The sequence below is a fragment of the Mchenga conophoros genome, linkage group LG2 (genome assembly GCF_057382185.1).
Source record: "Mchenga conophoros isolate Kocher_MC1m ecotype Shallow Benthic linkage group LG2, M_conophoros_male_GT1.1, whole genome shotgun sequence".
In the NCBI taxonomy this organism is placed as follows: Eukaryota; Metazoa; Chordata; class Actinopteri; order Cichliformes; family Cichlidae; genus Mchenga; species Mchenga conophoros.
Genome location: NC_140527.1, coordinates 34,705,134 through 34,719,033, shown reverse-complemented (window position 1 = coordinate 34,719,033; position 13,900 = coordinate 34,705,134). Strand labels below are relative to the sequence as shown.

At 41.0% G+C, this 13,900-nt stretch overlaps 1 protein-coding gene across 1 annotated transcript; it reads right to left on the bottom strand.

Moving 5' to 3' along the window:
- Positions 1–5,073: 5,073 nt before the first annotated feature.
- rap2c (RAP2C, member of RAS oncogene family) lies at positions 5,074–13,462 on the bottom strand. Its single transcript, XM_085297522.1, has 3 exons — positions 12,517–13,462; positions 11,590–11,875; positions 5,074–6,389 (listed from the first exon to the last, which is right to left on the bottom strand). The coding sequence occupies exons 1-2, from the start codon at positions 12,787–12,789 to the stop codon at positions 11,597–11,599; spliced, it is 552 nt and encodes a 183-aa protein (XP_085153648.1). The 5' UTR covers positions 12,790–13,462; the 3' UTR covers positions 5,074–6,389; positions 11,590–11,596.
- Positions 13,463–13,900: the final 438 nt, after the last annotated feature.

The following is a 13,900-nucleotide window of genomic DNA, read 5'->3' as shown; positions in this document are numbered from 1 at the left end:
CAAAGCGAAGCCCCGGATGAAAAATAATACCCAGGTCTTTTCCATGAGACTTTAAATATGGGATGAGATTACCTAAATTGCTGTCAAAAGCACTCCTAGATTTGGTAGGACCAAAGATGATAGCCTCAGTTTTGTCACTGTTTAACTGGAGGAAGTTAATTATCATCCTGCCTTTAATATCTTCACGACAGTCCAGTAAGAGCTGGTTTGTAGTTCTGGTTTAAATGATAACGTGCTGGGTTGTTACCAGGTGAACTCTGGCTGGAAGGCTGAGTCATTTGTTTTTGTTTCAGCTGTGTTTTTCCTGTGACAGGTCAAAGGGGTTGTTGTGAAATCTGATTAAACATCAGTGCAAACGGATTAAGCACCAGCTGGCCACACCTGAACAAGCTCCTGAAAGCTCAGCACACACTCATTGTGTAGCATCATAATGAATGCAGGACTGGTAGCTGCAGGCACACCTGGACTACTAATGATGAAAAGCTGCTGTCCATTTACTTCACTGTGGCTTTACAGTGAGCCCTGCCAGGTCTCTTTCACAGACATGGCACCAACAACACGGCTGGGCTCAAAGCTGTCCATGCTGCAACGACAACCATCAAATTCTCATACAGTACTGTATATTTCCACTTCAGTGGGCCAATTCCTGTAAATATGTTGTACTTTTTATGGGACATTGTAGGACAAATAGTCAAAATTACGTGACAGGAATAATGTTTATTGGTTAAAAATAACACAAAGACGTATGAATATACAGGCTTTGTTCATAAACAACTCCACTTGGTCACTTGAAGGGGCCATTCCAGCGGCCTTTACTTAACTCTCGACAGATCTTCTCCACGTCTGTTTGGGTCCCCCCACTTTCCTTTTTCTTTGTGGGTTCCCCTAACCCTTGTGACGTTGTCGAAAGGTTTTTCGAATTTTGTGGCCAATCCGGCCCCATTTTCTCTTCTTGATGTCTTGACCAACTGGGTTCTGTCTGGTTCTCTTCCACAGGTCTGTGTTCGAGATCTTCTCAGGCCATCTGATGTTGAGGATGTGTCGCAAGCACTTGTTGATGAAGATCTGTATCTTACTGGTAATGGTGTTGGTCACCCGCCATGTCTCGGACCCATACAGGAGGACTGCTTTCACATTGGTGTTGAAGATGCGGATCTTGCTGCGCTGAGATAAGGCTTTGGAGTTCCAGATGGGTCGCAGGATGTTGAATGCAAGCCTTGCTTTGTTGATCCAGCTCCTAACATCTTCATCTGCACTGCCATCACTGTTGACTACGCTTCCTAGGTAGACAACGCGGTCAGTTCCCATTAAGTCTTCTCCCTGTAGCTGCTGTGGATGTTTTTGTCGGTTGTTCAGCCGCATCACCTCTGTTTTTCTGACATTAATCTTCAGGACGGGCTTTTCTGCCTCTTCACTGAGCCGGGTAAGCTTGGACTGTGCATGTTGCTGCTTATGGGACAGAAGGCTGACGTCGTCTGCAAAATCCAGGTCCTTCAGCTGTTTGGTGAAGGTCCACTGGATACCGGTATTGCTGCCCTCTGTGGTTCTTCTCATGTCCAGTCCATGACGATCGGGAAGCTCGTCGGTGACTGCATGCAGCCTTGCCTCACTTCGTTTTTCACTGCGAAGTGGTTGGCCAGTTTTCAGTTGTGGATGATCTGGCAGGATGTGTCTTCGTATAGCTCTTGGATGATGTTGATGCGCTTCTGTGGGATTCCGTAGTGTTGCATCAGTTTCCAAATGGTCTCCCTGTCGACACTGTCGAAGGCTTTTTCAAAGTCGACGAAGATTGTGTACAAGGGAGACTGCCATTCGATAGACTGCTCGATGATGATGCGCAGAGTGGCGATGTGGTCTGTACATGATCTGTCTTGTCTAAATCCTGCCTGCTCTGATCTCAGTCTCTTGTCCAATGCCTCCTGCAGTCTCTCCAGGATGATTCTGGTCAACACCTTGCTGGGGATAGACAGCAGCATAATTCCTCGCCAGTTGCCAAACTGGGATAGATCGTCTTTCTTTGGGAGCTTCACCAGGTACCCAAGCTTCCAGTCAGAAGGCACTTGCTCCTGTTCCCATATCTTCACTAAGAGAGGATGTAGCATCTCCACTGCTGCTGCCACGTCTGCCTTGAGAGCTTCTGGAAGGATGCCGTCAGGCCCCGGTGCCTTTCCATTGTTCAAGGACTTGATGGCTTTGGTCATCTCTGCCTTGGTTGGTGGATTGTAGTTACATGGACATTTTAATTGACAAAAAAGGTGGGCGGGGGGGGGCACAAAGTCTCAGAAAAGCAGAAAGAGAAGTATAATGACATGGGAAGGGCATTCATGCTTTGAATAATTTGCTCACAAACATTCACCAAGTTATGAGTAGTGTTGGGTCTGTGTTTCCACAGGCTCCGCTGGTTTAGAGACTTATTCATCATGAAGAAAACAAGACAGTCAGCGATCGATCGATTTACTTGCAAGAAACGCACTTCGAATCTCATTACGAATGACCCCGGCGACGGGCTCCTCTCGCTGCCTTTTATTGAAAACGTTCACAATAAACAGTAGTACCTCCCCTCGTAAACCCAGGGGGTCAGGGACAAACAGGGACAAAGGCATGTCTTGATCCTATAGATTGAACTAAGACCTTACAAATTTAAGAAGCATAATGACAAACATCCAACAATTAGACTTAACAAGTAGGCTGACATAAACCGAAACATCACTGACATTAAAAACAATTTATGCCAAGTAGACTCTCCTGCAATGTAAAGCATCAAAGTGTGGGCGGCCTGTGGTGTAAAGACTTCCTGTACCTGGGGCATGCAGGTGTAGAGCAGCAAATGTGGTGACAAAGCTCTGCAGAGGCATCAGGGCACCAGCATAAAGCGACGAGCAGCAGCATCAAGGAGCTGAAGGTCAAGAGACATCCAGGAGTCCACACTTTGAGATCTCATGTGTACTGCATAAATCGTGCTGTATTTAGTGACCTAAAAGTTTACGGTTTTTGCTAAAGTTTTCTGTGAAGCTAAACAACCACAAAATCCTCTCACATCTCCTCAGGACCTTTTTAACCAATTCATGCTTCTTTTAAATCCAGAAGCAATAACACTTTTCAGGTCGCAGCACCTAAACTTCGGACTCTTTTCTTCCATGATGCACATCTGATGTGGGTGGAAAGACGAAAATTCTGATTTAGATGGTCGCAGTTGAACTTGTTTCTCATTCAGTGAATTTAAAAGACTCACTTTGTTTGTGGTAATCATGTTTTCATTTATGATGACACACTCCTGTTCCCTGTAGGCTGATGTGGTGTTTTTTGCTGTACTCACAGTGCAGATTGAGATAAACTCAGCAGGAAAACGGGACTTTAGTTTCCTTGAAGAGCTGAGATAAGCCTGCTGATTGTGAGACATCAGCGACCCCACACAGCAGCAGAAGCATCTGCCAGCTCAGTGCAGGATGCAGATTCAGTGTGCACCCAACAGCTCCACCTGACAGCCAAATAGCAGTAGCAATGAAGATGAGCCAGTTTTCTGCTGTGTGGGAAGTTGCAGCACCATCATGTGTGAAATCTGCAAGAAAAAAAAAAACTCTGCAAATGGTGCGCACGCGCACACACAGATAACAAACTGCCAGGCTGGTGCACGAAAAAACAAACACATTAACAAGGAAATGGAAAGTGTGGCCTATTACTGGCAGTGTTTATTTTTAGACGATTAAAAGTTGGAACTCTTCTTGCTCGTTTACCAGAAACATCACAAAAGTTGTTGTGTGGGCCTTATTGGTGCACATGTCAGGTATGGTGTTAAAACCTGCATGCACTCATTTATGTATCAAGGTGCAGTAAAGAGGACCCAAGGCCCATTTTTTTCACGTTGACTACAAACCCCAGATATTGCTGGGAAACCTCGGTAGAGCTGATTTCAGGTACCGTGCACCTTTCACATAGTATGAACTGTCCTCACAGCAGAACTGAGGAGATCTTAAGCTCTTAGTTCTCTTTTAGGGAAACATAAAGCATCCTTAATATTTCTTGTTACTTTCATAAGTCGAGAAAATAAAACTCCATCTTTCTGTGTATATAAGCAGTCATGTGAAAAAATAAAGGTGTCTCTGTGCAGTGCTTGCTTTCCATTTCAGCCATTCTAATGTAGATTTGCTAGTGTGATTGGGATCACTGACCTATTGCATGACTCAACTTCGGCCAAGCTTTATCTGTCAGATGTCCTCACATTTGAGCATACTTTTATGTAGAGTTCATTTCATTTTCATTTATTTATTTCAGACTTTTAGTCACTGAGTCATTGAGCTGACTCAGTGACTAAAAGATGCCCAGGGCCTGTGGCTGGAAAATAAGTCCAGATCATCACCCCTCCACCACCATGCTTGACAGCTGGAATGAGGAAGAGAAACTGCAGTTCCTCTACTGGCCACTTGAGGGCGACTCCAAAAGAGACTCCCATGTTAATATGCCTAATTTTACAGCCTGGCCTCTGTGGATAATTCTCCCATTCATCACAGCTGCATGTCCTGACACAGGCAGTTGGATCAGATTGTGGTCTGCTAGGCCTCAGCTACTATTTTGAGCCATTAAACTGGACCTCTTTACTGTTTGTGTGCTGTTGGTGCCTTTTGGATCATTTCTGGATTATCTGACTAACATTACAGCTTCCTGGGAGGTACAGATCACGCAAGAAATTATTCTCCAGTTTTGATGAGTGAAATTAGCACTAATTAAATAATAAATACCCAGTTAATGGTAACCTCTGGCTCAAAATTATGCAGTGGTTCACGCACGCTATGTCCATATTTTATACCAAATTTGCATGACACATCTGACAAAGCACCAAATCACGTCTTACAAGGTGATCAAATACTTACATCACTAACTAAAATGTACATTTTTTGTAAATCTAATAGTTTTGTTGAGAATTTAATTAAATTATTAAAATAAACCCACCAATTACATTATGGACTGCTGGTGAATTTAATAATTCAGCAATGACTTGTTTACCCTAGTGTATAAATGATCAAATCAGGGTTATTTAGTCAAGTAAAAGACAAAATTTGTGTCACATCACAAAAGCAGATTCCAGCATGTTTATTACCAAATGATGACAATTGTTATCTTCCAGGGGGAAAAAAAAACAAACAAACAAAAGAAATATGAGGCCAAACGGGGTGCAACAGATATCTTAAGGCTCTGTTAAATTCTTAGCTTCAAAACAAAGATACAACATAGCATGTATCCCAAAAATGCACAGAAAGCAAATAACTAGTATAAGTTTAAAACTGGCTAGCCCGTGTCATTAGCTCTTAATAAATAGGTTACTATAAGAAAAAGAAGAATACAAAGTGAAATCTGATTAACTGTGTCAGAACTTCTTATTAATCCACATTTCAGAGGAAGTTATTTTTTTCTAAATGATAAGGAATCGGCGTCTCTGAATATTTAAAGTGACACGCGTCATGGAGTCAAACACAAATATGCACGCTGAACTTCCTGCAGTCGTTCCCCCCTCCCTCCAATAGAATAAAATAACAAAATAAAAAACTGCCCTCAAGAAAGCTGAAAATGGAAGACCGGCGTCCACGCAAGTCACACCTTGTAGAGACTGAAAACAGCAAAATGGCTCATCCACATCACTTCAAGTTGAATTAGCGGTAAAAAACATTTTCACTTTTGAGCGTGCGTGCTTTCAGATGAGTTTCACTGCCTCACACTACTGAAAAATTAAAAATAAGCATCACTGGTTTAATACAGTTATTCACCCTGCTGAGCTAAAAAAACAAAAACAAAAAAACCTCACGTTACTTTAATTTGTGTCAGTTTTACGGAATAAGATTTTCAAAATAAGATCAGCACAGTACACCAGGATGGGAAACTGGCTGAAGTAAGCATGCTTAAAAGTGAAAATGCTCCAATAATATGAAATAATTTTTTCAAATTCCAAACTTGAGACATAATACAAGGAATATTAAAGTATATAGTAATGATTTAAGCAGCTTTAAAAAGATGCTGCAACCTCACAACACTCCTGCTTTCAGGGATATTTCAGAAAAAAAAACAAAACCCCACACACACATAAAAAACAAAAACCAAAAAAGCCCGAAAAGACGAATTCACAGGTGGCCGTTCGTAAAAGTCAGTCAGTACAACTTGATCCCGGGTCATCGCGAAGGCCGTTGAGGTTGCAGCAGAAACATCTTCTAACAGTTATGATATCAAAAATAGGACCGACGTCTTTCCTGTCAGATGCTCTGAGACAGGAAGTCAGAAACCACCTCAAGCAGAAACTTTGCCAGCTGCGGTAAGTTTTTAATCAGCAGGGTTGAAGTCAGGTTGTGCCCGCGTTAACGGATCATCAAAAAGCTTGAGGTGGATCCAGACAAATGATGAGTCTGTGAAACAGAAAGACAGGAGGCCATTAGCTCAGGGTTTGTGAAGTTAAACGCAATGATTTTTAAGATCAAAGCATGTCAAAGTTATTTTCAAATACAAGTCAGAGTCATGTTTGGATTATTTAACAGTTTTTTATGCTTTTCTCTGCCATATGTAACGGTAAACTAAAGCTTCCCTGGTTTCTGGACTGCTGCTCAGACAAAATGTACAAATAAAAGTCATTGACGGCAAACGTCTCCTTACTAACAATCCTTATGATGCTTTAAATCCACTAAGGATATGGCATAAAGTATTCCATGTCCGAGGTGCATAAAGAAAATGGTTTTCTCTCAAACTTAAAAACTCTGTGCACAATAAAAAAAACACAAAAACAAGAAAACAAAAAACTGTTTGGATTACTGTCCAGTGAATTTCTTCCAGTGTACTGCAGCCTGCTGGACCCAAAATGGCTGCCCTCATACTGGATTATTTTTGTTTAAACATAATAAAATTTGCTCATGTAGCTTATTAACCTACTTTCTTAAACTAATTTGAATCCTGGAGTGCAACAGTATTGACTGTTCTTAGGTATATTTCTTCTTTATTTGTAATACACGCAGGGTTACATCCTCCTGCAGGTCAATGCCCAAACAGAACGATGTTTAAGGAACGCTACGGTTTGTGTGATAAAATCAAGTTGTGGATAAAAACTGATACTCACATGGCGGTATTTTGAGTTGCGTTTACTGTGTACACGGTAATGCTCGATGTTTTATTTTTAAATTACTGAGTTTTGCGGTTTAAGGAAAGGAAATTCGTAAAGCTTGCAACTGATGCTTAAAGGTTACAGTGAAGTTACAGTACTGAGAAAAAGTATTTGCCCCTGCTCTCTCTTTTGTTTCCTTTTTCCACATTTACAGGTTTCAGATCATCAAACAAATGTTAATATTGGAAAAAGATAACCCAAGTAAAATACAAATAGCAGCTTTTAATGATTTCATATATTATGGAAAACTAACCCAAACTACCTGACCCCATGTGAAAACGTAATTGTCCTCTAATTATAAGAGCTAGTCACAGCAAGAACTGCAATCAAGTGTTTGCCATAACTGGCATTGAGTCTTTCATATCCCTTTGGAGGAATTCTGGCCCACTCTTCTTTACAGAACTATTTTAATTCACTAATACTTTTTGAGGGTTTCAAGTATAAATAGTCTAAGGTCATACCAAAGCATCTCAATTTGAGAGGTGGACTTATCTCATTGTGCTGCTGCATAACCAGGGATGGGAATTGATAAGAATTTAGTGATTCAGATTCCATTATCCATATCTAGAGCTGGGCGATATGAGATTTTTTCATATCACGATATGTTTTTTTCATTTCAGGCGATAACGATATCTATCACGATAGAAGCCAAATAACTATATTTGTAAGATTTAAATGTGCTGTTGCTCACAAGTAAAATGTGAAATAATCAGCAGCTTGTTTTTATTTAAATATTTATTTCCCATAATAAGTTCAACAGGGTAGATGTACTTAAGGAACATGAGACTTTTTCAGATAAATAAAGGCAAATATTGCAAACTACACAAAAGGCAGCCGCTAAAGCGTTTAAGTTTCAAAACAGAACAAACGAAACAGACTAAATTGTCAATTCCACTTAGAAACAAAATATTAATTCTAAAAATAAATCTTAGTTTGTTTTACAGAAGAACAGACAAAACTGACTAACTTTTGTCAATATCAAATAAACTGAGAACTAAAAGGAAATTCTCAATCTCTCCTTGTTGTATAGCTGAGCTTTTCAAACAGTTTTAACAGTTACTTTAGTCTGACAAAAGCCGAATGACGAATTAGCGCTTCCAGTCAGAGACTGAGGCTACGTCCACACGTACACGGGTATTTTTGAAAACGGAGATTTTCCGTTTTCGTTTTAAAAAATAATCCCGTCCACACATAAAGGCAGAAATGAAGGAAAACGCTGTTATGAACATGCCAAAGCAGCAGGTGGCGCTAGATTCCTAACCGTGCAGAAATGTTGGCCAATCAGAAGTCTAGAAGCCTCGGTGGGAAAAAGTAAACAAAGCTGGGGCATAGAAGCAGAACCGAGTCGTATGTGTGGAGGGACAGTAACTGTGTGTATATATGTAAGCATTTAAACACTGCAGAGAGTACAATTAACAGAAACAGTATTGTAGAAATTCATTTCACCGAAACAATAACGTGGCGCACAGTGTGACGCATGCACCAGTTTATTGTATTTCCAGACTTGCTTTCGGCACAATTTACAGTGCATGCTACTCTGTTTTTTGTCAGACTTGAAATAGCCGAAATACCTTCACACTACGGAACTTCTATGGCTCTTCCGTTCGACAATCTCTCCGGCATTGGAACCATCATCTGTTTTCTCTTCGGTCACGCTCGGTTGATTTTTCTAGTCGGCACACTCATTTCCTCCATTACCCGCTGGCTGCTTCCCAAACAAACACACGTGCGGCTTGGCACTTGTGCTGTACCTAACAAGTCACGCGAGGTGACGCTGCGGCTGTGATTGGTTCGGCTCTGCGCTACTTAATTTAGATTGGCTGACCTTTTTTTTTTTTTTTTTTTTTTTTTTTTTAAGAGGACGAGAGCGGCGAGGTCTATCGCGATAGCTTAATTTCTCTATCGAGTAAAAGTTATATCGCGATACATATCGTTATCGTTCTATCGCCCAGCTCTATCCATATCATTTACTGATTGATTCCTTATCGATTCAATTCTTACTGATAGTGCTGTGTGGTTAAATGTTTGTGCATGTTGGAGGCTTTTCCTGTCTTTGATGTGTTGGTGGACATTAAAAACAAATAATGTATTATGGTAAATGGTAAATGGCCTGTATTTATATAGCGCTTTACTAGTCCCTAAGGACCCCAAAGCGCTTTACATATCCAGTCATCCACCCATTCACACACATATATTATACATATATTATGCAGAACACTTTGAGGAAGTAATTTGACACATTACTTTCGCGTTTCTCAGTAAAATGACCTGAAACATACCATCTCATAATTACCATTTAACAACATAAACCTCAGGCTACAGTCCCACGCATCAGCACAAATCCCTATCCTAATGAATGGACAATAAGCTGGGCTTAATTGGCAGGCAAGAAACTGAAATACTGGGAAAAGGTTCTCAATTCCCATCCCAATTTAAAACCCAAATGATTTTGAGCTTCAAAGCATGATCTCATGACAGGATATTCTTCAGGTTTTTTTGTTTCTGTTTTTGTAGCGAGCAGAGTTCATAGTTCCATCAATTACATCAAGTCATCCAAGTCCTGAAGCAGCAAAGCAGCCCCAAAGCATCACATTACCACCACCATGTTTGGCTGTTGATACAATGTTCTTTTTATGAAATGCTGTGTTAGTTCTCCACCTAATGTAACAGAAATATTTTAAGCTCACATTTGTTTTTAGCCACACACAAATCAAGCCTTTGGGTTTGTTTTGTTCATCGGTGGCTTTTGTCTCTTTCTTATTTCTGAATCATGAACTCTGACATCTATTGCAGGAAGTGAGGCCTAAAGTTCTTTAGATGTTCTGAGTGCTTTTGTGACCTCTTGGATGAGTTGTTGATGCACTCTTGGGAGTAATTTTGGTAGGTCACCCACTGCTGGTAATGTGCACTGCAGTTCTCTATATTTATGTGATTCAGTGGAGTTCCAAAGCCTTAGAAATTGCTTTTTAACTCTTTCCATACTAAGAGATGTCAATGTTTCTAATCAGTTTGAGTTTCTTTAACTCACAGCACGACATGTTGCTTTTTGAGTTAATTTAGCCTACTTCACTTTGTTAGACATGTTCTCGTTAAGTGATTTCCTGATTCAACATGTCTGGTAGGGTGTACTAGTGAAACTGAACTTACCCCCTGTGAATTAATCACAGTTAATTCGGGATTTTGGATAGATCTTTTCCCATAATAAAAAACTCCATTTTGTTTTTACTTGGGTTATCTAATATTAAATTTTGTTTGATCTGGCAATTTCTTAACTTTGCTGCAGAATGACAACAGCAGGCACTCTTTCTACAGTAGTAACAATATCTGCAGCATTCTCAAGAGAGGCGCATCATTTATTTTACTACATTTATTTATGCCCCAAAACGCATTTATGATACTGTTGTGCATTTAGCTAGCAGTATATAATATATAAAAAAAATCCCAGTGAGCCAACAGATCAGACATTTTAAATTATAAATACGTAATAAATTAAAATGTCTGATCTGTTGGCTCACTGGGATTTTTTTTTTAAAACACTGAGCTGGGGATCCACTGATCTAATAACTGGATCAGATATCGTTCCAGTCTTAACTCAAAAATTTGGAATGCACATCTGTGCCTGCTGTCTACAGAAGCATCTATTAAACTCAGCTGTATGTTTTGTTCTGTGTTTACTTCTAGCGTGAAAATGTGAAGTACTTCAAAAAAACGTAATCTACCGTGTTGATGGACTCAAAGAAAATCCAAAGGGTTTAAGGATTACTTATTATTGATTATCTGACACATTTTGGATCCTGAACTTCACAGATGTCATCATTAGTTAAAAACAACTTAAAAGTCCAAATTAAAGGTACTGATGGAGAATCAACCTCATATATCACCATAAGATGACAATGAATTAACAGAGTAATGATTAAAGGTTTAGCACTCAGAATTTTTAAAGCAGCCATCTTTATTTTCTTGTTTTAATTTGAGACTAAATGACAGGCGAGAATCCTACAGCTGCATAAGATTTAAAAGGCTGGTGGGTTTTAAACCGCGGTTGCATCTCTCACAGAATCTAAACTGAACTTCCTGTTTTGGAACATAAATTATTTTTCAGGATGTCACATTTTCCTCTTTCTGCGACTCGCCTCATAGGACCATCTGCTTCATTGCCCCCTGCTCTTCCTCCCGGCCCTGAGCATTCAGACAGTTGCATTCTTCATGCTGCATACTTTCTGCGATCTTATGATAACAAGATAAACCAAACAGTTTGCCCAGAGCAGCACCACCCACTCTTCTTTCTCACTTCCAGCCGAATCTCTCTCTCCCTCACACTGCACTCAAAACACCACACAGTCTTGTGAACCGTCTCTACAGGGACATTTTATCACATTTCGTAAAAATAGTAAGGGGCCAACTGTGCTGTGTGTCCAGAGCATGGGTACAGCCCTGCTAGATGATGTCCCTACCTTTTCCTCACTGTACCACGCAGGCTGTGCAGCACTGTTCCTGCTTCTCTGGCAGCGAGGAGTAATTCATCTGCCGGACAATCTCTGCAAACAGCTCATCCACCATCGTCTTGCTCTTGGCAGAGGTTTCGATAAAAGGGCAGCCCCACTCTTGAGCCAAAGCCCGTCCATCTGATCCGGCCACCTCACGCTCAGACTCCAGGTCGACTTTGTTACCAACCAGAATCAGCGGCACCTTCTCAAAGCGCTTCACTCGCACTATTTGGTCTCGCATTGGTCTGATGTCCTTAAAAATTGAGAAAAATAAGAAGTGTGAGATATTGAAATTTAAACAAAACAAAAAATTAATCATCAAGCAGATGCGAACTTTGGTTATTTCTCAATAGGCACAATTTCTTCATGATGCAAACATTTAATTACGATTTTTCTGGCTCAAAACTGGTCACATTGTTGAGGTAAAGCTTTGTTTTACCCAGCAGACATTCGTGAATTTTCATGAAAGTTTTGGAAATATGCAAATATATATTTTACGGTTGCTAAACATTTCCTTTTGGGAAGGCCAAAACTTCTTTTCACATCTAGTTAAAGCACTTTTATTTATTGGTACTTCAAAAGTAATTATCCATTAAATACCGAGTGCTAATATTGAAGGCTCTAAAATATCAGGACGTGGGATGACTATTTTCTTTAGTAGACCTGGTTCATAGTTATCTAAGCTTTCTTATGCACTGTTTGTTTTCTGTGTGGTGCCATCCTTCAACAAATGAGTGCTATATGGAGATATTGGGGGTCCAAATGAGCCCTAGCCTTCACATTTTAATCTCGATAATGTGGCTTGTAGCATTCCCTGCATGAGAAGTATGAATCACAGCCTGATTAACCACATACGGTTGCAGATTTCAGGTGTGTGTGGTGCATCTGGGGTACCTGGAAAGACTGCTGGTTGACCAGGCTGTAGACCAGGATGAAGCCCTGTCCGTTCTTGATGTACAGGTCTCTCATGGACGCGAACTGCTCCGTCCCCGCCGTGTCCAGGATCTCCAGCACGGAGGGCGACGAGTCCACCTCGATCTCCTTCCGGTAGAAGTCCTCGATGGTCGGGTCATATTTCTCGATAAAAGTGCCGGTGACAAACTGCACGGTGAGCGCGGATTTCCCGACGCCGCCGCTGCCCAGCACGACAACTTTGTATTCTTTCATTGGAGCGGTCAAGGCGGGCTAACTCAGCAGCTAACGACTGCTATACTCGCTCCACAAACATTTATCAGGCCTTTACGAGAGCTAACGAGAGAAGCCACAAAAGTTAGACGATATACAATAACCCCCCTCATTCACATAAACAGTTCAACCGCTCATACTTGGGTTTTTCTACGTTTTCCAGCTAGTGAGACAGTAAAAGTTGATGTCCGGCAACTCCGGCGTTAGCTAGCGTTAAAGCTAGCTCGCGCCTGGCTGAATTCCCGCTGTGCCATCCTCGCGCTTTCAGTCGTTAGATCGATGTGATTCACCACAAGCGCCGGCGTTGGTCAGTGAACTTGTTGTCTACTGACGGCAGGTCACGGTGGTACACATTAGACCCTCACCCCAAACCGCATGACAGTCCCCACAGCAGCCCGCCGGTATCGCCGCAGCGTTGACTGCGTCCTTCCCTTAGTCCGGGCCTGGTTCTGGTTCCGGCCCAGCCCGGCGCCCTAGCAACCGGGCCCGTTATCGACGCAGACTCAGTGTTATAATCCCACCGTCCATTGGCTACAGTTTATTACTGATCCGGTATATATGTGACTGTGTACAGGGTGGGTTCTGCTTCAGAAAGAAAGGCTTTTTTTTTCAACCATCTGATTTCCTGGAGCTAACAACCTGTTTCCGCTAACGAGAATCAGACTTCCGCTGCGACGGTTTTCGTAATAAAAGCACACAAAACGTTACAGAAAATTACGATTTTTCGTTTCTAACATCCATCCAGGTTTTCCACTTAGCCAATTCTGGGTCGCGGGGACTTGATCATGTTCTTTCCTTGATATTTATTTATTTATTTAAATACAGTACTGTGCAAATGCCTTGAGACACCCCTTATTCCTTTAAATTAGTTTTTTTTAAATGCGCCCTCTCCAGGCTTTTTGAAGAAAATCTTTTTTCCTTTTCACTCATTTTCAGTCCAGTCCTTGTACCTGACCATTTTCAGATGACAATTTTAAAAAAATGTTTTACACTGACGTTTGAGTCATTCAAACAAGTGATGAGCTAGTTTTATGTCCACACACAATAGACAGTTTGTTACATTTCAGTTTTATTACAGTTTAGTTGAATACAC

What these genes read in the sequence shown, in the direction of transcription:
- rap2c (XM_085297522.1), bottom strand. Translation starts at nt 12,789, where the DNA reads ATGAAAGAATACAAAGTTGTCGTGCTGGGCAGCGGCGGCGTCGGGAAA. An exon ending in TCAACCAGCAGTCTTTCCAG is followed by an intron (nt 11,876 to 12,516) that starts GTACCCCAGATG and finishes TCAATTTTTAAG; the next exon opens with GACATCAGACCAATGCGAGA.